Source organism: Lutjanus erythropterus, chromosome 1 (genome assembly GCF_056507025.1).
Source record: "Lutjanus erythropterus isolate fLutEry1 chromosome 1, fLutEry1.hap2, whole genome shotgun sequence".
Lineage (NCBI taxonomy): Eukaryota > Metazoa > Chordata > Actinopteri > Lutjaniformes > Lutjanidae > Lutjanus > Lutjanus erythropterus.
Genome location: NC_139317.1, coordinates 2,514,815 through 2,540,057, shown reverse-complemented (window position 1 = coordinate 2,540,057; position 25,243 = coordinate 2,514,815). Strand labels below are relative to the sequence as shown.

At 40.6% G+C, this 25,243-nt stretch overlaps 1 protein-coding gene across 1 annotated transcript in view; it reads right to left on the bottom strand.

Annotated features, from left to right (window-relative positions):
* The window catches only part of LOC146332465 (SH3 and multiple ankyrin repeat domains protein 2-like), a 318,816-nt gene that overhangs the window by 194,135 nt on the left and 99,438 nt on the right, over nt 1–25,243 (bottom strand). The window contains exons 4-7 of the mRNA XM_084717344.1: nt 20,385–20,588; nt 16,907–16,978; nt 12,104–12,212; nt 315–466 (exon numbers count right to left, since the gene is read on the bottom strand). Coding sequence (XP_084573470.1) covers nt 315–466; nt 12,104–12,212; nt 16,907–16,978; nt 20,385–20,588 — 537 coding nt within the window. The remainder of the gene's footprint in view (nt 1–314; nt 467–12,103; nt 12,213–16,906; nt 16,979–20,384; nt 20,589–25,243) is intronic.

Here is a 25,243-nt window from a genome sequence, read left to right as displayed (position 1 = left end):
AACTATTAAATTTTTTATTACTAAAAGTGCTCTGTAAAATGGATTAAAAGATAAAACAGATTTTGCTTGTATTCGCTCCTCAGAGAGACATCTAAAGTCTTGTCCCCTCTCGTCTTTACTAGAAGCTTCATCATCTCTTTGTACTGTTAATTGACAGACCTGCATACATCAAAAAACTGACGCTGCTTGTGATGCAAAAAGATCACTGAGCGTGATGTGGAAAATGTCAGGCTTGGATTGTGAGTACAACTCTAAGAAATACACATGCAAGTGGGTGCAAAAAGCTGAAAATAGCGGAGAGCAGGTTCTATTACCATGAGTGTGACCTGGTTCTTGGAGCGCGCAGCTTTGTGGAGGGCGGTCATGCCGTCTTTGGCTCTGAAGTCCAGGTGGGCTCCTCCGTTCTTCAGCACCTTGATGATCTCCACCACATTGTCCAGGTGAGCTGCAAATGTCAGCGGGCTCTCTGGGAAAAGAAGTCGGAGACAGAGTGCTTTTTATGAATGTAATCTGTAATGGAGAGCAAATAAAGGGCAAGAAACCCAGCAGCAACCAGGCATGTTCATGTTTTAAATATATCCAGCAGCTTTGCTTTTAAAAGTGTTACTTCCATAATATAAACTAAAAATCTCAGTAACATCCTACAACTAAAACAGTGATGTGAATGTACCCAAAGAAGCAGCAGTGTGGCACACGACTCCAGGGACTGAGACTGAAGATGTGATGACACAGTTTGTCTTCTTTGGTATAAACCACCTGGGAAAGTCTGCCTGCATTTTTCTATTTGCTTGGTTTAACTTCAAACTGAGCAATTACAGGTAAAGTACAGCTTAAGTCACATGACACAGACTATAACCACAGTTTGCACCTGGAGACAACATTATACAATAAGTTGACCAGGTAAGCCAGGCTTGTTTCAGATTTTTTTGCAGGGTGAAATAAGAATCAGCAAAGTAGCAAGAAGCACCACCGAAACCAGACTCCAGACCAGTAAAGGTCCTCACTGGTGTTTCTATTTACCATCCAGACTGATCCAGAGTCTGTGAGAGAATGAGAGTAAACTGAAACATGCAGGTGTGAGATTTTAGTAGGCGTAGAGGTGTGAACACAACCATTCAAGACAAAGTCAAAATACAGAAGAAATGACAGCATGATTTTGGTGATGTAAAGTTGAGGGTGTTACAATAAATATATAAATAAATTAGTTAATAAAAATGGAGCCAATGAAATGGGGGTAATATTCTTAAAAAAAACCTTACAATTCCCAAGATAAAAGTCCTAAATTTCTAAGAAAAAAAATTCTGTATGTATGAGAAAAACTCAAAAAAAAAACAAAAAAAAAAACAAAACAAAACTGGGTTTCTTGTCACTGAACCACACTGCTTCACTTGTTTTGTTAGTTTGTGAATTTCTCAGTTTTCTTAATCAAAAAATCTCAGAGAGATTATCCAAGCTTTATTTTCTTTTAAATTCACTATTATAATCTCAACTTGTAGTTTTTTTCTTGGAATATTACCCAAGAAATATATTTACATGTCATTAAAGATCTGATCTGCACTGACTGGATTCTTTGCAGCTGCTACGTACACGTGCATCACAGGCTGAGTAGATACAACCAGTCATTCAAGTCAAAATCAAAGTCACGTCAAAATATAGCAAAACATCAGCTGTTTTTGGTGGTGTAAAGATGAAGGTGTTTAACAACAGTGTTATAAATAAATAAATAAAGAAAGAAAGAGATAAATAAAAACTGAGCCAAGGAAAGTGGGTAATATTCTGTAAAAAATAATGAATTCATAATTTCCAAGATTAAAGTCCTAAATTTATAAGAAAAACATATTCTGTATCTTTCTCAGAAATTTACTGCTTTACTCTGACAGAATATCTTGTAAATTTCTAATCAATACATACATATTTTTTTAAAAAGAACGGAGAAGAAAGGGCTTATTCTGGGAAATAATTTGGAATTCCACATCGCTACAATGTTTTTGTGAGTTTGTGTTTTTGTGAATTTTTATTTTATTTCTCAATTTTATTTTTTGTTAAAATGTCTGGATTTACTCTCAGAGAATATCAAAGCTTTTATCTTGGAAATTCACTCCTGTAATTTCTGAAATGCTGAGCTTTTTCTCAGAGTATTACCCTCCTCCCCGTCCTCATAAATACATATTTTTTTTTAACCTAATGGCCCCATTGCATTAAACTGCTATTTGGTGCTTGAGTTTTAATGCCAGACAGGAAATGATTTGCATTTATTGTCTGGCATTAAAACTCAACCAGCATGCATCACACGCTGGGTGCAGGGCACCAAGTGCTCACAGCCTTATCTACGGCATTAATAAACTCTGAGGGGACACACTTGTCCTCTGACAACTTTATGGTTTTTCAGATGCTGTAGCAGGCTCAGTTTTAAAGGCAGAGTGACACTAGTATCATGTGAAACTGGAAGACCCTTTGAGTCTGTTGGTGTGAACGCTGTCATGTTAGTTTGTCAGGACATTGGCTAAATAACGCTATAAACGTAGGCTACGTTTTGGTGAGGGGAAAGCTAGATTGGCCATTTTCAAAGGAGTCCCTTGATGTCTCACCTCAAAATATCTGAATGAAAATGGATTCTGTGGGTACCCACATGCCCTCTTCATGCTAATTACCTGCAGGTTTGGGCAAAAAAAAAAAAAAAAAAAAAGCAGATTTTTGCATGCAGTAAAATGTGTGTGTCTTGTTCTATTTCAAAATTCTTGCACACTAGGGCCCATTAACACTGCTGGAATATCATGAAAGCTGAGACTCTTGTGGATTCAATGAGCCCAACTGCATTCATGTGATGATGTTAGTCTCCATAGTAACCATTTCATTGTAGAGAGATCACTTTTTGAAACTTGACGTCACTGAAGAAAATGACCTATAGGGACCTCTAGGATAATGACAGCCTCATGAGACTTGGAGCATTCAGAGGATGAACTGCTTTCCTGTGGATATCGACAATAAGGGGGTTTCTGAGCAATCGCCAGAACGGAAGTATTCACCATCCAATCACTGAAAAGTCTTATTCTTTTTCTCCAAATGTTAAAAGTTTCCTAAAAATCCCCTGTTGTTCTTTAATTCTCTGTGTCTTAATGTGTCAGTCTGGAGGGATTTTGACCATTTTTATGATTCTTGACTTATTGCACAAAATCCTATTGAGACCTGATAGATAACCATGGGACTGACCATCATAATGTTCTAAGACCCTCAAACACTTCAGACTTTCCACTTTCCACAGAGATTTATGACCAGAAAAACTTTACACGCAGTGCTGAGCTGCATCTCAAACTAATGTTCAGGTTTCAGATGATGTAAACCACTTCTATGTGCTGACGTGCTGTCTCCCCCTAAAGATCCCCCATCCTCCCATAAAAATGACAAAAATGGGTCTATGGTGGGGAGGGGCCGAGCACGTCTAGCTTCCTGTTTGAAGTGCTGCTTGAGTTTTAACGCCAGACAGGAACTGATCTACATTTACTGTCTGCCAGTTGTTTGTGCCCATGCATATTATATGATACAAGTATTTATCCAACGCTCACTGGGAGGAGCAGAGCGACAGAATCTATCCAATGTGAACAAATGATCCGTTACGGATGAAGTTTGTTCTTGGATCATTGCTGAATTTCTAAACTTGACTCACAGCTGCATGATGTCTTTCATAAAGGAGATCTATTTTGAGGTCGTGGACTGAAAGGAGGCCCGACACTCATTTTTAGTCTCTTTGTTGTGGTTAAGTGGTCGGCATTCAAGTTTGAATGACACTGGACTGACCTCCCAAAATCAGCAAAAGGTGCACGCTCCAGATTTCAAATAAAGTGTGAAAATGAATGAGGTCGGCCTCGAGTCGAGGCTGTGGCCTGCCGGGCGCGGATGATAAAGAACCAGCATATAACAGAAAAAAATAAGAACACTTGACACACGACTCTGCTCTTTATTTAGGATTTGACAGCTCGTCTTTACACGGCGGTGTTCAGGTTGCTGTTACCTCATTTGCACTGATGTGAAGAAGGCTGATAAAATCAGGTCAATCGTCTGTCACAACTAATGAGAGTATTAAAACTTTGCTTTGATTAAGACATCATTAGACATGTCTCAATCTAAATGAGGTCATCAAAACAAGCCACTCGGAGACAATCGATGTGTCCTCATTTCAATATGCACTCTAGCCTACAGAAATGTTTCACAGGATACTGTTTTTATAGACAGTATATGAGAAATAAACATGCTTATCTGAGTAATAATCACAGATTTGATGTCAATTAAACCTCAGCTTTAAGACTGAATGTGTCCTATTTGTGTTGTTTTTCTGTCTCATCACTATTCACAATCTAATTTCCAGCTATGAGCAGCTCTTTCAAATCCTTTATGCACTTCATTGTAGGACAATAGTGCCCATCAACAACACAAACACGTTTTAGTATGCATACTGACCTTTAAGCCATAACAGTGTAGCACATAGGATATTCATATATAATTGTCCACTTACCCAAATGCGTCAGTTTATGTGTTATCTGGCGCTTCATCTTGCATAATCACAGACCCAATAATCATTTTGTTCATGACGACACCTTAAACACGGTCAGACTGAAGAACTCTTTTGTACACAAGTTAATCCTAAAACTAAATATGGAGTTTAATCCCAGATCAAATGTAGCCTACATTAAAGGGCCTTGATTATCATCTTCTATTTGTTAATGTATTTTAACATTTAAATGTTTCTTGTCTTAAATTTGTTCTTTTGTCTTGTTCATTTTTGTCTTCTGTGATGCAAGAAAAATGACTTGTTCTGACAATCAAGTATCAGCAGCGGCGGCAGCATCAATCAAACAGCCTGCAGTGGAGCTGGAAGATGTAAACAAGTTTTAACTGTTTCTAATCTCTATAATTTCAGTTTTATAGCACAGAGCTCTCTCCTCCAGTCAGTGACCAAGACGGCGTCCTGCGCCATCTTTGATTTATGTGGTTTGTATCGATCTCAAATGTTTTTAGTCACAGCCGCTTGATGTGATTTTTTTCCTTGTGGATTTGATTTCTATCATCCAGGGAGTTTGCACGTTCAGTGTTCGAGTGAGTGAGATGTTTAAAAGTTCCCATGAAGTCAAAATCAATGTTTAAGTGTTTTTATTACATATGTCTTTTGTTACGTATCACCTATACATCTGTGTCCCTCCTGATAATAACATAAAAAGTCATTTTGTTGGCATTGTTGGGTATTTTTAATGCTATTTTAAAGTTTGTCTTTTTCTGGAAAACAATTAAAAACTGCTGATGACTCATCATGCACTGCAGCGCGTACCCTAAATGTGCATCAAATGAAATGCTTTCTCACTTATGACACAGCGGAGCATGGAAAGAGAATCTATTCTTTCACCATGGCAGACTGCAGTGTTTCTGGCAGCCTCACACAGCTTTATAACTTAACTCACTGATTTTGGTGAAACTGGATCATATTTTATGAAGAAAAGATTTTCTGGCTTCCCCTCTGATGTCCTCCAGCTGCTCAGCTTCAAGTCTCGGGTATTTAATTATAGTTTCCTGATGGACAGATGGCTTTAGGTTACTTCTTGCAAAAGTAGCTGAAGTAACTGTAACTGTAATCGTCACAGCTACAAAACTGCAAAATGTGGGCCATGGATCATCAAGCTGCAACTTTTTGTTGATGTCATGGTAAGAAAAAAAGGGAAGGATTAAATAAAACTGGAGACGTGCAGAGGCTGTGAGTTCTCTGCAGCGGCTGTGGGTTTGATTCCCGCCTGCAGACCTTTGCTGCATGACATCACCCCACCCTCTCTCCCCCTTTCCTGTCTTCACTCCAGCTGTCTTTTCTAATATCTAATCTGTCTCATTAATTAAACCGGCTAAGTGCAATAATGAGTGTTTCTTCTGTTGTTTCCACAGTATCACAGGGAGACATATGATTGGTTGATGTGTCACTGTATCATTTGCAGCTGAAAACAGTTGTCAGATGTCAGTTTCATGATGCCACCTTCAATTAAAAATGACATGTAGCCTGATGCTTTGTCACCAGCAGTCCTAACATACCATAACTGTGAGCTGTTGTTAGTGGCAACAGAAGCGGGCTCAGCAGCCTCCCTGTGAACACGGCCAGTCACCGGGACGAACACATTCCCCATGACCGAGAGGGAATACCAAGGTCATTTACAGAGTCTCCTGATGGAGAGGCAGCTTAATTTGTTGCTAAAGTTACTTAGCTAACCGCTAACTGCTGTTAGTTTATTAGCTGTGACCAGTAAGAAAACCACCTTGGTACTGGATTCCCTGAACAACCTGGCCTCCATCAGTCTCAGCGATTGTGGTAGGTCACATGTTCACTGGGAGGGCTCAGACCAGAGAGAGTAAGCTAATATGAGCTGCTCTCCCTTCTCGCATTACATCAATGAACCGCTTTAGCTGCATGGCGTGGGGCGTACCGTAAACGCCCTCCCTAGCTGCCTGTTTTTACAGGACATGTAAGCAATAAGCACTCTGCTCGCTGTTTCATGGGAACTTTAAAGTCCAGAGGAAACCTCCAGGCAGGACAGAGATCTGTAGCATGCTGGCCTGGATCAGGGCTCTGCATTTTATTGAGTTCAGCTCTTCATTATCTGATTAATGCAGCTGTCTGAAATCAGTCTCCCATACATTTTGTCTGTTCAAGTAAAAAGTGAATTAAGTGACCTTATTTTCTCTGCCAAGTCCTTTACTTTGAGAGAACATGCAACCTCTTGTGTGTGCGTAATTAGTGTGTTTGTATATTGCCTTTTTTTTTTTTGGAAAAAGTCCTCTGGATGTGAGGAGATTGACAGCAACAGAGCACAGAGTGGTGAAATTGAGATAAACTGAACATTTACCAAAGGAAATCAGGTCTCCATGTTTGCAGTGATAGATTATCTTGGGCAATTTTTCAAGTGTGTGTGGAAGTTATTTCTCAGAGTACGAGTGGAAGCAAGTGGTCTCTTCAAAAGGGATGAAAAGGAGCCCTGATTTCTCTGACAGTGTGCAGACGTGAGCAACAGGAAGAAGAAGAAGAGGAGTGTTTATATTTTCTTTTGTTAATCACATGGAGAGCTGCTGCTGGACGGCTGAAATCAATAGTTAGAACGAGCTGAGTAACAAGACTCTTAATCCGCAGAGACGCCTCTCTCCATCAGCAATAACGCATTCATTTAACAATAGCTCTCAAAGCCCATTAAGATAACCTCAATTCTCTGCTTAATAACCTTTTCTGCTCTCAGCTCCACCTTTATTTGCCTCAATAGGCCTGTTTTTTTCTGGCCAATTTCTCCACTCAGCGCTGGTTGTGTTGAGAGCACCTGCACTGCTGAGACACCCCTGACATATTCATTAAATGGTCATAAATAAACATAATTGCCACCGTTAATACTCAGGTTAACCAGCACTGGTTACCATGTTATTGTAATGGGATTTTAAATACAGGCTGCTTTAGATGATTGCTAAAAGTTATTTTGAAATCCCATAATCCCCTCTGCCAATACAGTGAGGAAAACAGTGCCGTATTAAAAAGACCCTCATCATAGAGGATGATTCCTTTGTTCGTAAGATAAAACGGCGAGCCTTCCTGTCTCACTGAGTGCTCTTCATAAGTCCTCTCTGACTGATTAGTGTCCCCGTGTGCCTGCTGGTTCTCGGTGCCTCAGTAACACGAGCACTCCAGAAGCTCTTAACCCGACTCCCTGCTCGTCGTTCTGCGGTGTGTGACTACGGTGCCTTGAGAGCTTCCTGTCAATCCTTTAGATCACTGACTCTTGTTTCCACTGAGCACGATACTCAACCAGAAGCCAATATGACGGGATGAGCAGACACAATTCAAGTGGTATTCCATTCAAAGTCTGGCTTTACAGTATTTAACATTCGCCACCTGAAGGTTTGAAAGATGAGTTTAATTTGTTGGCAGAATATGGCACAATATAAATATAATATTCATGAATATATCACCTGTAAATAAGAACCATTGGTCCTCATGCAAGAACCAACAGATTTGTTCTAATAACTAACAAACTTGTGGCATTTACCAATTTTCGTGTATTTTGAATTTTCTATCAGATATAGACACAATTTATGGCTGATCACCTGATGAAGACCTGTGTTGGTCGATACACACTGGTCATTTTTTAACTCTTTTTGCCATGTAAAATAAAGGCATTTTAACTTTACACAAACTTTACAGTGTGCCTTGGTGTTTTTGAAGGAACCTTGCATTTTGGATTTTTTACTAAGACTGTTTGACCCATGCAATGAGCCCTTCACCTGAAGAATAAGGGCATGTTATGATTTTAAGACTCATTTTACATATTTACATTTTCCCTCATTCACTGTAAATACATCTCCCTGAAACCTTCCTTAACAAATTCCACTTCAGCTTGCTGTCCCATAATTATCAAAAAACCTCTGGAAAACCACAGAAAACATGAGCTCTCAGTTTTATGCCACCGAAAATGAGAGTGTCGCTTCTCGTCCTCTACACTCCACATGTTTTGTGAGTGGAGTCCTTTTCAGTCTATTAGCGGTACTGTTGACAAAGATGCACATGTTCCTCCTGAAGCTCCACAGCAAATCAAGTCAAGTGTGCGAGTGAGTGGATGAGCATGATGGGAGATAATATGTTATCATTCTTGCCAGGTTGGACTCTTCCCCCTGACAGGACTCTCTGCCTCCAATTGGGCCTGTGAGGACTGTCAACTCTCTCAAGCATAGCATTGCATGAAACACCTGCTCACTTTGACTTTATGGAACATTTGTGAGCTGTGTTGAGAACACACTGACATTAGGACACAGCTCATTACTCTGTGCACTGTGTGGTTGTGTGTGCAAACATGGCGCCAGGTCTTTGGCTACAGTAACTCTATTTACTCTGTAAGCAGCAGGCTGACTGAACACACAGATTTCCTCTCAGGAACGCCTGGTACACAACTCCAATGTTCACACGTGGAAGATACTCAGAACAAACAAAATCCTTTGCTGCTGCCCAGAGGGCAACATGCTCCAGTTGCTGGCTGCTTGGTACGTTTTTGAACCTCTGCACGTCAGAGGTATTTAGCAGCCTTTTTACATTTGGCACCGAGACCAAACTGCTCTCTCTGTTATAGTACACTTTACTGTAGCAGCAGCATCAACTAAGGCTGGAATTTAAACAGGCTGTTAACTACAAAAGTGTTGTACTGAAGTGGCAATTTACCCAAATCACAAACTTTCACATTTTTGGTACCATGCCAAGTTAGTTAGAGTAGAGTTGAGTTAGCTGTCGCAGTTCTGGTCGGTTGTTCTATTCCAATTAATCCACTGACCTCCTGTCAACAGTTTTCACAGAGACTATTTCAGCAATGATTTTAATGCTTCATTGCTGTTGTATTGTTCCGGACAGTGGCAAAGCGAACCGTTAGAGCTGGGACTTCAGTACAGTCAAAACTTACCCAGACTGCCTAGAGACAACAACAACAAAATCTGATTGGATAACTCTATTTCAGTGTTTTCAGGACAGTAACCCTTTCATTTCTGAGGCAAACTTGATAGAAAATTAGGTTAAAATTAGAATTAGAAGAGAATAGCCAAATAATTACATGAAAGAAATCAAATAGATTATATTTAAATATAACATTTGAAATGCTGATATGTTCGGGCTTTCTCTGAAGGCCTAGAAGGCCCTAAAGGTTCCCATCTGGTTTAACCTGAAGCACCAGTTGGTTTGTTATACACATAGACTGAATAAAAGATGGACACAGTCTCTGTTATGTCACCCCTAATTTTCTAAAGAGCCACTGTGAAGCTCAGTATGGTTGTCTCTGGCCATCGCCGTCATGGCTGCGTCCTCCTGACTCCCAGCTAGTCCAAGAATGGGCAAAGAGTTGGAGTGTGGGTGGAGCCAAGGTGGGCTGTTAGCGACTAGCCATCTTTGATGCCACCCACCTGTCATTCAAGTGGCCACACCATTAATTATGAATAACTTTAAGCCATAATAAAATTTACATGAGTGAGTTATATAAAAATTCACCCCATTCATTCATTTGGAATAGAGATTGCAAACAAGTTTATTTCTGCTGTAAAGTTGGACACGTTGCACTATGGAGATTAACTAATTTTTGGAGCCAGCCTCCAGTGGCCATTTGGGGAACTGCAGTTTTTGGCTCCTCAGTTTTTCCAGCCCCAGAAGTTGCCGTTTGGTTACACAGAAACTACATGATCAGTCGTCTTTGAAAACTGTTGCAGGGGCTTTCAAAAAATACTGACATTGTCAAATTCTCGCCGAAGCCATTCGGGAGAAGAGTGAAAACATCTTTAATTTTGAGAAAAGCCTTCTTCTTCTTTCATTGAGAAAGTACTCTCCAGTTCTTGTGTAACTGATGCTACACAGCAGCATCTACGCTGACTGCTTTAGGAGCTGCCATTGTTGTTCCTGAACAGAGTCGCTTCTTCCTGTGTCAAACCTAAAACACACCTGTAGCTGATTGGTCCAAACCACTGATTCAGCCCCAAGTGCACAAGTTAAAGCCTGAGAAGATTGATTCTTGCATTATTAGCTGCCTCACAAGGTGAAGTCAAGTCACTTTACTTTATTCTTATATAGGGCCAAATCATTCTAGCTCTCAGGGACTTTTCATACAGAGCAGGTAGAGACCATAGTCTACTCTCTGTATTATTATTTACACAGACCGAACACTAAGGTGACAATGGTGAGGAAAAACTTCCTGGAAAAATATGGTATTTGAGGCAGATGGAGAGTGCAAACTGACATGCTGGAGAAATGGCATGTATCACTGCAGCTGCTGTTATCTGATGGAGCATCATCCTGCTGCCACTCCTGGTGTTTCCTCTTCAGTTTGGGTTGCACACATTGTGGATCAGATCTAATTATCCTCGGGTCTATGCAGATTTGGTTTCCCTTATTTATGTGTGTGAGTTGACCTGACCTGACCTGATCTGTTTCAGGTTGGGTCCAAAGATTTTTTGACAAATGAAGACCTCTACAACCTCTAAGGGGACACCTGAACACCTAATTGCTGCCTCAGCAAATTACATCCACCTGTCTCTCATTACCTGTTAACCTACATACTGTACAAGTAATTCTATACATGAATCTATCCTGAGAGTCAACCAAGCCTGAGCAGGAAGCAACAAGTGGCCACACTGTGTGGAAATTGTCTTCAGAATGATTAATGACATTTGCTAAGACTGTGACTGGGCCAATCACCTCACATAAATCGAGATTATTGATTGGGAAACAGGCCTCTGGAGGATCTAAGTAGCTTACTCTTTCTCCAGGGTTTGTGTTTCTAATGGCCCTCAGTTACAAATGCAGATGCCTGTTTTGAAGAGAATCCTGCAGTAGGAAGAATGCATGCGTATGGAAGCCAAGAACAGCCGTGCTTGCAATTTTTATTTCATCTTGAGATCGCAAGTTAATTATTTCCTTATCTCGAGATAACAAAGCTCCTTTTCTTGTGATAACAGAATAATTTCTATCATTATCTCGAGAAAACAAAAGACTAATTTATCACTAAAAAACGATCGCTGCATTGCATCTGCCTGTGAAGTTGCAGTTGGTCTTTTTCTTAAATAACGAGACTGATCTGAATTTTATCTCTAACAGAAAGACAAAATAAAGTTTCCGCCCGTGGTAGACCTTGATTGAAGTCTGATGTTGATCAAAAATGAGGTCTCCTTGATCTGACATTTGCAACTTAAATCAGTTGCTACAGTCAAAACGCCGTCTACGCATGCTGGCGTGGCAATCCTGGTCTCTGATAAACATTATGAAGAATAAGAGGAAGTTTTCCTTGTGATAACAGGTCGATTATTTCATTAACTCAAGATAACAAAGCTTGTTTTCTCAAGACAACAAAATAATTAGCTCAAGATCTTGAGATAATAGCATAAAAATGGCAAGCTTGGCTATTTTCGGCTTATGTGCCTGCAGGCATATGCACAAGTACAAAGTCACATTTAAACATAGTCTCTTTATTCTTTGGAACTCCAAAAAAAGCACCATTGAAATTCTGTTTAAGTCCGAAGTCTTTGTCTAATGTGCTTGTTGTTTGTGCTTGTATGCAGAGTACATCCTTACCTCCAGTCTCACTGTCATGGTAGTTGGGATCGAAGCCTCTGTCCAAGAACTTGGCCACTTTGTCCACCTGATTATGTTGGATGAGGTCCATGAACTTCCTCAGATTGGCCTGCACAAACCAGAGAACAGAAAAGAGCTATTACAGCGAGAAGAAAGAACAAATGGTGGTGGGTGTGAGAGAGAAAAAGTCAGGATAGAGCTGTAAAAAGACGGAAATAGAAGTGGAGATAGAGAAAGGTGTAGAGGGTCAAACATAACCGAGGGTGAAAAGTGGAAGCGTTTAGGAATACAGCGTGAAACCGAGGGAGATTTACTGTTAAAGATGGAGGAACATAATGTAGAATAAAAGGCAACTGAAACCGAGAAGCACAGGAGGGGACATGACAGTGTGGCGATTGTGGGGAGTGGAATGGCTGCTGATTTCTGTTCTGTTCCCGTCTGCTTTCTTTCCAGGCCGCATGATAAAAATAGATAAGAGAGCAGCTCCCCGAAGGAGAGGAGAAAATGAGGAAAGAAGAATGAGATAGCAGAAGAAGAAAAAGACAATGGGAAGCAATAAAAGAATAGACTGAGAAGAAAAGGCACAAGAATAAATGAGGAGGAGTAAAAAGGCAGGGACTTGAGGGTGGGAGTACACTTAAGGCAGGGATGTCCTGATCACATCGTGTTCTCCCTTGATCCCAACTCAAATCCAAGTTGAAAATTGAGTATCAGCCAATACACAGAAGAACATGACATTTATTTCTTGCTATGATTTTAGTTTTTCCTCTCCTTATTCAGCTGAACGGTACTCATTCACGAGATTTTTGCTCACTAGCAGTCTTTTAAAAACAAACAAATGTTCAGCTTGAACTCTCAGTGATAGGGAGTACAGTACTGAGGTGAATTATAGAGTGTCCTGATAGATAGATAGCTTTACTTGTTGCTAAAGTAGCTAATCGCCAACTGCAGTCATTAGTGGGCAGCAGGACCAGGGTCAGCAGCCTCACAGTAAACGTGACCACAAACATACCTCCAAGACTTACAGGGAAATCAATACTGAGGTGATTTATAGAGTTTAACTGGTGCTGACTTTAGTCATAGACAGCAGAATAAGTGAATAAAGTGGTTGTGGACTACCGTTTTGAAGCCACAAGTTTGGCACTGTGAGGGTTTCCATCTTGTTTTTTTTTTTTCAACCAAAGCATGCGCAGCAGAGGATGACATTTTTTGGGGAATCCTGCAGGATGGCAGTCGGTTTCACTGTAGACCATGGGACTGAGACAGGGCAGGAAACAGACACACAGACTCTGGATTGATGGGAACAGAATGGAAGGAGGCAGGAGCATTTTTGTGGGAGTGGGGTAGGGGTGGGATTATTAATGTTGCAAGTAAAACTCAATTTTTCATGACTGTTGTCTTTTCATTGATTTTAATTTGGAAAATGGGGCAGGTCATCAGAAGTTTATATGACTTGACTTGTGACTCACTTAACCTGAACGATAACGTGGTTTACTTGATTTTCACTACATTAACTTGGGACTTGCTTGATACCTGATGTTGACTTACTGCCACCTCTGCTACTGTCTATGACTGTATTGCCATTAGCTGAGTCAAGTAGCGGCACAGCTAACCAAACTAACGAGCTAACATCACTAAAGTTAGCGATTAACTACTTTTACAACAACTAAAGCTGTGTGTCCACCAGGAAACTTTATAAATCAACTTGGTACTGTACTCCCTTGTTGGCCTCGGAGGCTGTGTTTGGTCCTGGTCTGATCATGGTCACCATGAGGCTGACTCAGCCCAGGGGTGCCAGCAGACAAACCCAGGAAGAAAACCACCTCAGTACTGTATACCCTGTTGTCAAAGAGGACAGTTTTGGGTTGGGGTTGGACCTAGAGGTGGTGATTAGACCAAGCTCCAACCTTCAGCTCTGCAGGGAGCAGCCTGTCAAAATATCAGCTTGAGAGATTCCTGCTAAGAGTCTCTTTATTGTTATCACCAGCCGGATTCCAGACTTCTGAATCTCAGCCCAAATCTTCGTCAGTCGCTGCTAAATTGGTCAGGACAAAATAACAACACCTCCCAAAGTAAACAGCCGACATGAGCATGATGACAGACTGCATAATGAAGCAAAAACAGAAATGGTAATTCAGTCTGATTATTAAGCTAACATTACTGTTTAACATGATGAGTCACTGCCAGGAACAAGTGCACGTTGTAGAGCTCTCAGAACATAAACATGATACTCAAGTGGTGCATTTAGGTTATCTGTGGTAAATACCAACGGACTGATGAATTTTCTAAATGGTGTTCTATTAAAAGCAACAAACTGCAGGATCATCATAAAAACATCATCCAGTGCAGCTGGATTCATCCTTCTTTTAGTGTGTGGATGATCTGCTGTGTAAAATTTAATGTCTGAATATGACCTAAAGTAAACGGGAAAAAGTGATTTTCTTCAACATCAACTCAACACATGTAAGTTCCCATGGCAACATTACAGACACTGTTTGCTAATCATGGCCTTATCCTAAACCTACCCAAGTAATTTCTGTTTAAAAACCTAACCAACCATTAATCACGTGTTAAAAAGGCTTTAAAGGGTATCTTGTGATTCAGTTTGTGAAAACTGGTCACCATTCACTTCCATTGTTCAGGAGATTCTGCAACACAGTTTTCCTGTGAAACTCCAGCAGTGTTTAGTGGAGTAAAAAACTAAATCCAACCCTCAATTAGCATGACGGGGAGTAGATAATGACTGAAATTTCATTTTGGGGTGAACAATCCCTTTAAATCTGAGACAGTTAAAGGCTAAAGTAGAGTGTTTTTTTTTTCTTTTAAAAATATTTAGCGAGCTGTCTTCTCTGATATCTATAGGTAGTATGTTCCAGAGCTTTGGGGCATAACTGATAACTTTTTCAAAGCTTAGAAATAAAGTTTTATTTTTAATCAAAAATTACTCATTTATATAAAAATGTTAAAAATAAAATCTTAAATAAAGTTAATTGACCGAGTTAAACCAAGCAGGTCTGACCACAGATATGAAGCGTTGCTGTTTAGATATCAACCATGAGTCACTGCTGGAAATGTCGAGGGTTCGTGTACGCGGCCCTGTGTTTTCATGCAATGTTTTATTTAATGTAGCTGATATGTCCCCTGTGTGAGTGTGTGTGTCTGCAGGCCTGGTGAATCAGAGTCTGGAGGATGGTGCCCTCTCTCTCTCTCTCTTTCTCTCTCTCTGTCCTTGCTGAAACAGGTTGTGAAGCTGGTGGTTGATTGGCTGTCTCAGCGTGAGCTCCAGCCAACCACAGAGCAGCAGACTGCATGGCAAACAGGATTAGCTCCAAAAAGTAGGGTCAGGCCAAGAGACGAGGAAAAAAAACATGACTCTAAACTGGAAATAAATGTTGATTATAGAAGACGTTTTTTGACTAATGACATTTGCAAAGAGTGTAAATGTGTATTTTCTGTGTGTGTTCATCTGTTTCATGCTTATAAGATGTGTCTTTTTTTTTATTTCTCTGTGTTCCCTCTCCTGTCCTCTTCCCTGCATTCAGATGTAGAATTAGAGCAGCTGTCAGACAGTTTCCCAGTGTGCTGCTAACAGAGAGCTGCCAGAGACACTTATGCTTTGGCTGCTCTACAGGATTACAGTAGCTATGGGACATCAGCCCAGACTCAGCCTTACACAACGATAAAGAGGCTAAAAAATTACTGTAGAGATTTACTTCAGTTCATGTGGGTGGGAAGAGACGGAGCAGAGGAGGAGCCTGCTGTTGGGGCTGGCAGGGAAAGAAGAGACCCCTTCTGAGCAGCATGCAGACTTACAGATTTCCTTTATCATCACATGAACATTTTGAGAATGAAGCTACAATACATTTTTTTAATTCCAGCTATCAGTTATCTTCTCTTGTGCCTGGCACAAATAATGACAGTTTGACATTTTGACTTTATTTTCAAAATGTAAAATAAAAAAAACCTTCCTCCTCTCTTTTACTTAATGTGGACCCAACACCTGTTTCACATATGAAAAAAAAAACCTTAAAGATTATCCTGGCAAAATTTTTAATCACCTCTCCTTCAGTTACAAAAAAAGAGACACAAGAGAAATCAGTTTGGATTAGACTTAGAAAATGGATCAGTAGACTTCTTTTTTTCTCACATGCCTGCAGGGCTTCCGTACCTTTGCCATAAAACTGTGGTGTTTTCACACTGCACTTCCAGGCCAGTCGGCAGTCAGACTGAGGTGGGCGCTACTGTGACACTTTTTTCTTGAATTTCTTTGTCTGTTCAGCTGCTCATGCGAGCTCCACAGTGTCTCCAGGCTGGCATTATTACCCACTATGTGCGGGAAAAGGCAGAATCTATCAGTGATCGCGAACAAAAGAGTGATTCAGCTGCTTTTACCCACTTTATAAAAGCTTTTATTTGCTGTTCTAAACACTCGGTGTTGAAAAGGTCCTTCCAGGAAAAAAATCCTCTGGCACAGAGTAACCGACTTCCAGCATATAGATTTTTTTCAGTATGTTTTTATGTGTAAAATCTGGATGACACAGGAAATAATACATGCTCTTTGTTTTAAGGCCAAAATCAAGTTGGAGTAAACATTCCTTGATGATGTGTTCACTGATTGCCACATTTGCATAACCCGTTTCTGCTCACAGTCAAAGTTGGCACTTGTGTTCGTGTTATAAATCATGTGCACTCTCTGTGAGCCAATGTGCTCTTAAGAACCCCAAACATTGGCCGCAAACGAGTCTTACATCTAAATTCAGTTTTTGCCATTTAGAAGAGAAAACTGCGACCATGTGATCTCACCTTTGTATGAAGTTTGGCGATCTGCTTCTCGTCCACGTTGGGCTGCCTGTAGACTCGGCTCTTGTAGCGGAACTGTTGAGTGAAAGACAAATTATTAAAAAACACAAAGGTCCAAAACAAAACACTGGGTCCAGCAAGGCTTCTATTAAATCTCTGTTCCAATAACAGAATACATGTGGGGACTGAAAACCTTCCCCCTCTGTCAGGAGTTGTTTACTTGACACCTCTGAGTGCATCTTGAAAGCAACTGTTCCTCGTGAAAGAGGATCACGAGGGGATCAAATCTAAGATGTGTCTTCCTCCTTATTGATGCCACATTTTATTAGTTTTGTACAACCTGTACTGTCAGGCTGTGTGAAATATGAAATAACATCATGTCTTTTCTTTGAAGGATGCAGTTTCAGAGTCTTTGTCAATATCTTAATTTGTGGTTGATCATTTCTGATTTACTTTAACACGTTTTCTCTTTCACAGACAATTCTTCTTCTTAAAGTTTAACGGTCACAGCGTGCAGAACAGTGGAACGATAGAAATTATGATAACAGATTTCCTCATGACGATGATATGACGATAAGTGATGTAACAGACCATCATATCACAGATGCAAACTTATTTCTTCTCTCAGACCAAATATCCCACTTACCAAAATGGGCACAACCCTGACCTTAATCAACGCGCTCTCTGTTCGTCCTCTGTTGTGTTCTTCCTGTCCTGTCACTCACTGTTCACCTGCTGTCAATTAACGAGCCACCTTTCTCAGCCTGCACGCCTGCAATCCATCAACTCATCCGCTCTTCTCCCACTCATCAATGGATCACTGGCTGCGTTTACATGCACACGAGTTTTCCACCAATATTCAGACTACGGCAATATTCTGAATTTGATAAAGATCTCTGTGTTGTAAACAAACCAAAGAGGCAACAGTCTGCAGGACTGGAGTAGAGATATGTGCAAAAAAGAAAATGTCATATTTGTGGTCGGAGGGAGAAACACACTGACTTTCAAACATTATTTAAAACATTTTATTTTAAATAACATGTTTTTGGATATGCACAAATGTCAGGATGCTGACCTTTTCAAGACGGTGTTTAAATGAATGAAAGAGAGAGGCTGAGGTCACACTGTTAAAGAGATAGTTCACCCAAAAATGAAAATCCCGTCATTATCTACTCAACCTCATGCTGACTGAAGGTCAGGTTTAGTTTTTTAGTCCACGAAACACTGCTGGAGTTTCACAGGAAAACAGTGTCGCAGACCAGTTTTCAAAACAACATAAAAACTTGCTTGCCGGGTGTAATCCAAGTCTCCTAAAGCCCCAACATGCCAAGTTGACTACAAATACATCATTTACACCATCTAAATCTTCACTGTAGCTCCTTAGCTTGGAGTTACATTCACACCCCCACACCAACTGAACTGGGTGTGACGGTGTGCATTTGCATATTCTGGTTGTTTTGAAAACTAGTCACCATTCACTTACACTGTTTGGGAGATTCTGCAACGCTTTTAAACTACAGCAGACCCTGACCGTCAATCAGCATGAGGGTGAGTAGATTAGGACTAAATTTTCATTTTTGGGTGAACTATCCCTTTAAACAAGTCTGCAACTGGTGCAAAATTTAAAACACTATTTTGCCTGAATGAAGCATACATAATCAGAGTACGCACAGCTGTAAACAGTAATATCAGAGGAATATTCATTTTCATTAGGCTTGTAAACAGCTTTGTAGGAATACTGTCTTTTTCAGAATAAGGGTGAAACTGGAATATTGTCTGCATGTTAACGGAGGTTTGTTGTAGTTTTGTTCTCCATCTTTTAGCCCTGTTTCACACTGGCAGCTTTTAGGACTGGGTTTAGCTGATTTTCAGGGGATAATCCTGCAAACTTGGGGGATAACTCTTCTCAGGAGCAGGGTCAGCTAGCCCTAGGCTAAAGTAACGACCCCAACACATGATCACCAGTAAAAACCCTTTGCACTGGCTGTCCCATTGTTTCCTATAGAGAGAGCGGTGGTGCCCGACTGAATGGCTCCGCTACCCTCAGCATGGCACATCAGTCAAGTCTGCCGCTTACCGCTGTGCAAAAAGTTAATTATTTGAACTCTGACCTCGTTTGTTGCTGACCTTTCAAAGCACAACCAATGAGATAACGGCTGTATGTGACGACGCAGGCAGAAAAGATGTGTTGAAATGACACAAGCAGAGGACAGAGAGTCTCATGGTCGAGTCTTGAAGGGAACCCCAGCCCTGCGGAAGATCTCGTGAGAGTGATCATTTTAACATTTGTGCAATGTCGCAATGAAGGAATCTCAGGAGAGTTTCACAAATCAAGGCTTCCTTTCCAGACACGACCAAAGAAAAGTGTTTCTTATCACGTGAAGGCCCCTTCAGGGTTAACCCACTTTGGATTGTTCCAGGATTGTGCCGGTGTGAAAGCTCTTTTAGCCTTAGGCTAACAGCTCCTTTAGCCTAGGACTAATGATTCTCCTAACCCGGGGCTAAATGCAGTGAGAAAGGCCCTTTAGAAACTAAGCGAAAACAAGTGGGTTTTAGCCTGGATCTAAAGTGTTCAGTGGTGGGGGCAGATCGAACATGTAGGGCTACGGTCACCTTAACACATAAAACAACTTTCTAGGAGGAAAAGCAGCAGCTTATCTGGTATTTGGGGTAAGACAAGAAAGCCTGTCATTCAGGGTAAAACCCCTGTCAGTTCAGCACCATGGACAGAGCCAGCAGGAACTGAACTGACAACTGCAGGGGGGATTTTCAGAGCAATGGGTGTTTGTTTTTGGGATGACAGGCTTTCAGACCTTGTGTTGGGTTTGACCCCTGATGCATTAACATAAAGTAATGTACAAGTGCTTGCAGTCTCAAACACCAGGAATTAGACCCATCCCCCAGAACACAGTGAAACACTCCACCCACAAAAAATTTCAATCTGCTTTTTTCAGGCTTTTTAAAAAAGGTGCCACTGAACCAAAACATGAGTTCAGAGGCTGGAAACATTTCACACTGCAGGATTTACACAGATTCAGATGTCATTAGATGCTGACATAACTTATTATTTTAGTATGATTTATTTACTTAAATAGATTTTCTCTTTCAATCCTCAATCCTTTGTCATTTTTCAGGCTCTGCATCTTTTAATGGGGGATTTTAAAATTAGAGAATATTTCAGCTCAACATATTGATTAATTTGATATATTTTAAGGTTTCAGATATCTCTGTTTTATTTTTATAAATCTTTTTTGTTTGTTGTACTTCAATGAACATGAAACTGGTGTTAGACTGTTTTGATAAGATATCTCAATGATTAATTCTCTTAAATCACATTGTTTTGATCATGCACTCAGAAATATCAACCTAACTGCTGTTGGTTTATTTATTTTAAGAATGGTGTTTACGTGTTTTTGCAAGTTTACAGTAAAATAAGTTTTTCAAAGAACTGACATGCCTCCTAATTTAGTTTATGCTTTACCTCCAAAGATGGAACACCCTTGCTGATTGGCTGGGGGTACTCCCGGAGGATGCGCTCTTCATCCAGGAACTTGCCGTCCCTCCCGTTGCTGGCTGGCTGGAAAAGCCCATAGTTGAGGACGTCTTTCAGGCTCTGATTGAGCGTACACAGGATCCGCTGCTTGGCAACCCAGACCGTCGCATCTGGGTTGAACCGCATGCATTTCTGGTGGAAGAGAAACAGGAAGTGTGTGAGAGACAAATTGATTGCACATTGATGACTGAAGTGTTGGCCTGCAGTCACAACAATCAACTCAAATGAACCATTCATCATGGACCAAAACACCGTAACGTTATCAACTTGTGACAGCCGTTTATGACCAACTTTAGACTGACAGATGCTAACAGGCTGAGACGTGAGAGTGATGAGAGGATCTGAATAGAATCGCAGAACAATGGAGCCCAATCAAACCAGATCAGACACATCGAAACTGGTGCTTCAACAAGACAAACCCCGTCCCAGTTACTGCAAATAAACCCTGCAGCAAAGCCAAGATTTTTATTGTTTTATTGTTTCTGTGCAACATGCTAAACAGGACCACTCCGCCCGCTGAGGATGTAATTGACACGACCCCTCCGCCCTCTGGTCTTCAGCTTCCCCGGAGTTAAAAAACACACAATGCAGGACTCATGGCCTGGTCTGAATCAGAGAGGATTATGGGCGCTGTGCCGTGGCATTCACGAAGTGTCTGTGAGTGTTTACAGCTGGATGTGCTGCTCAGCCGGCGATAGCAACCCTGCGTCTGTGATAAAGGCTGAAGGGATGAGCAGTCTGTGAACTCTGCCTACCCATAATCCTCCTGCCTGGCGTGGAGCGGGCACAGAAGAGGAGAGGAGAGGAAGATGAAGGGTTGAAGGTACAGTATACAGAAACAGATGTCTGGCATCTGGCAGGCCTGTTTGGACTGATATGGCCTTCGTTCCTCCTGCTGGTTTATTACAGTGGCAGATTTCCATCCACTCGCATTATTGCTGCCTCCTCAGCCTTCCATGTGAGTTCAACTTAAACAATGTGTATGAAGCTGTGATAATGTGTTGCATGTGTGGAACGTTAGCGGTTAACTGCTTTAGCAACAAGTAAAGCTATCCGTCCATCAGGAAAGTCTGTAAACCACCTTGGTACTGTATTCCCTAATGGACAACTGACAGGTACATTTGCTTATTGTGATGTCACTTCTTGCAGTATCTACAAATGCTTAATCCTTAAATGATTGAACTTTACATAACGTGAAACACTGAAGGGCGGCTGCTCATCATTTCTATCAAAACCCCCAAATGGCGGCATGTGTAAACAAAGACACTGGCTGTGATGTAAGTGTTGCTATTTTTATATTTTTAAGGATAATTTTATGCCTTCTCATTAAAAACAAAAAAAACAAAAATTACATTTTCACAACTTCGACAGTCAGGCACTGAATGTTTGTATCCTGGAGGATCCATCATACAGATAAGAGTATGAACAGGGATAATCACTCACAGATATAGTTTTGTTTTCAGGTCGATACTCTGCAGATAATCAAAAATAGAAATGAAAAATATTAATTACTCTTTATTTTATTCTTAAATGTGTATTATTGATTAATTCACCAGTCTACACAAGTTTTTGCAGAGTCACTGATGCTCACAACTTTTTCCTGTTGCTGATAGATTGTAGATAGTTGCTGGTGCTGAGGAATCACAGGAATAAGATGTTTTATTTATAAATGTTGATAATTTGTTCTTTATTCCAAGATTAGATTTGTTTACAGCATTCAAAACATGTGAATAACTACTGTTAAGTACTGTTTGCTTCATTTTTTTAAAAAACATTTCTGCAATACAATTAATTGGCTAATTAATTGGTTATAAAATGTTTTAAAAGTTGGCACATAATGTTTTATTTTGTTTAAATGGAAAATGTTAAAATTATACACTAAGCAGGCTATAGACATTAAGAGTGTAAATTGGAAACTAAAGGTCACGTTTTGTTATTTTGGCCTAGATAGATTAGAAAATAGCAATGAAATAACTTTCCATAATATTTGTATGTGCTTGCCCATTTATTTAAATAGGATAAAATTATTTCTCAAGGGCCTTACAGAGCAGGTCTTTTTACAACTTCAATTCCAAAAGAGTTGCAACATTCACTAAGATGTAAATAAAAACTGAATGCAATGATTTGCAAAAACTTTTTGACCTATATGCAATTGAATGCAGTACAAAGACAAGATATTTAATGTTCAAACTGATTAGCTTCATTGTTTTTTTATAAATATACACTCATTCTGAATTAGATCTCTGCAACAAGTTCCAAAAAAGTTGCGACAGGATCATGTTTCCCACTGTGATACATCAACTTTTCTTTTAACAACACTGTCAGTGTTTGTGAACTGTGGACACTAATTCTTGAAGTTTTCAAAGTGAAATTCTTTCTCATTCTTTCTTGATATTCGACTTCAGCTGCTCAACAGTCCGGGGTCTCTGTTGTCGTATTTTGTGCTTCATAATGCACCACAATAGGATACAGGTCTGGACTGCAGGGAGGTCAGTCTAGTACCTGAACTCTTTTACTACGAAGGAGACGTCTCTGAAAAAGATTAACAAATGTGACAGTTACCCATGATGCCATGGGCACTAACTCACACTGATACCATCACAGATCCTGGGTTTAGAAATAATCCAGAGTAAGTGTAAGTTTATCAGTTTAAACATTAAATATCTTGTCTTTGTACTGTATTCAATCAAATACAAGTCAAAAAGTATTTGTAAATCATTGCTTTCTGTTTTTATTTATGTTTTATGCACTGTCCTAACTTTTTTAGAGCTGGGATTGGATAACAGTATTTATGGGGACCCAGCAACTCCAAGTGACAGCATCCATCCATCCATCCATCAATCCATCCATCTTCTTCTATTTACCCGGGGTTGGGTCATGGCGGCAGCAGACTAAGCAGGGTATTCCAGACGTTCCTCTCCCCTGCAACACTTTCTAGCTCCTCCAGATTATCTATTTATTCTATTTTAGGTAATTGCGTAATTGGAATGGTCACAATTACAAGCATCAAAATGAAAAAGAACTTTGCTTTCAGGTTGTTTCAGAAAGAACATTTGTTTCCAGTTTAGACATGATGGCCGCTGTGGCTCAGTGTATCACCATGGAAACCATGGAAAACCATGAGAGACAGTGGTATCTCCCTCAAGCTCTCCAATCGTGGTCCAAGAATCCAAAGCAACAGTCCTTGGAGAAGTAGCTTGCTTGTCTAACCTCAGTCTGCCATTGTGTCCAATCTTTGAGTCATTAGCAAAACGAGCTCTGAAAAGATGGTGTCTCCATCTGGATGTAAGAGCTGTGTACTGGCATGGAATGAGAGGGGAGATGGGTGAAATAAAGTGAGAAAAAAAGCTTATTTGAGGAGGACAATTTGAAGATTGCAGAGGAGACAAGGACACAGAAAAGCATGTGGGGAAGAAGAAACATTACCACCCCCTACATGTGTCTTTTTCTATGATTTTTTTCTTTTTTTTTTTTAGCTCGTTCTCATTGCCCGAGATGTTTTTGTAGTGTTGGCTTGTGTGAAAGAGAGAACCATTGTTACAGCTGCCACCAATTTTAATCTCAAGGCTCATTATAACAAGTTCAGAATGGGATCAGAAAAAAAGTGAAAGAAATAGTTTGACACTCTGGGAAACTCATCGTTCACTTTCTTGCCAAGAGCTGAGAGGAGATGATCAGTAGCACTAGTCAATTCATACAGAGCAGAAGCCAGAACATCATTAATTTAGCATAAAAACTGGAAGCAAGAGTAAACAGCCAGTCTAAAACTGTCAAAACTTTCTTCTAAACACTTTAAAAGCTCGCTATAATCAACAATGTGCATCTCTGATTTGTAAATGTACACAAACACATATACATGAGTTTTAATTTGGAGTTTCAGCCTGTTCTCACTCCCAACAGGACACATACGGTAGCTTGTTCAGTGTGTAGGTCAGCCATGAAAAAAGCCAGCTCCAGACTCCAGGGCAAGATTATCAAGCCAGGCCCTGCCCACCACATTGAGACATAATATAACATAATGTCAGAAGTGAAAGAAAGAAGTAAAATCTTTAAAACGACCAGTAACAGCAACATGCACCGCACAGCTGACACCAAAATGAAATGATTAGAAAAACAGGCCGCCGGGGACTTCCGGTTATGGCGGCGAGTTTGGCAGACATTTTCCTTGAGTCTCTGACTAGTACTACAATATACACCCTGTGTAAGTCCTGAATCGCACACAAACGAACGAAAAAGCGGACCAGAGTTACCTCGAGAGGGAAAAGAAAAGAAAATGTCAACAAGAGCAAAAACTGAAAGTCTGTTCAACTTTAAACCACCAGTAACAAGGTGGACGCCGGCTAGCAACAAAACACAAGCTAACATTGACCAGGCTAGCTGGTGACAAGGCCACACTCTGATCAAACCACCCAACAAGAAGCACGCGATCAACGGCAGGATGATGTAACTTACTTCTGACCATCAATTCTCTCAAGGCAGAAAGTCTGGCGAGGCATAAGGAAGTTATCGACGGCATCACACACATCCGAGAGGATTTAGACGCATTCAAGGCGGCTAACCGCAGCTGAAAGCCGCATAAGTGAAACAGAGGACGCTACAATACAGCTCACATCTGAGGTTACCGACCTGGAAGCCAACGTGACATCGCTCACTGAGAAGAATGACGACATGGAGAACCGTTCACGCCGCTCCAACCTGCGCCTCATCGGCCTCCCGGAACACGCAGAAGGGAAGGACGCTGAGGTTTTCCTGGAGAGGCGGCTCCCCGACGTCCTCGGAGCCGAGAA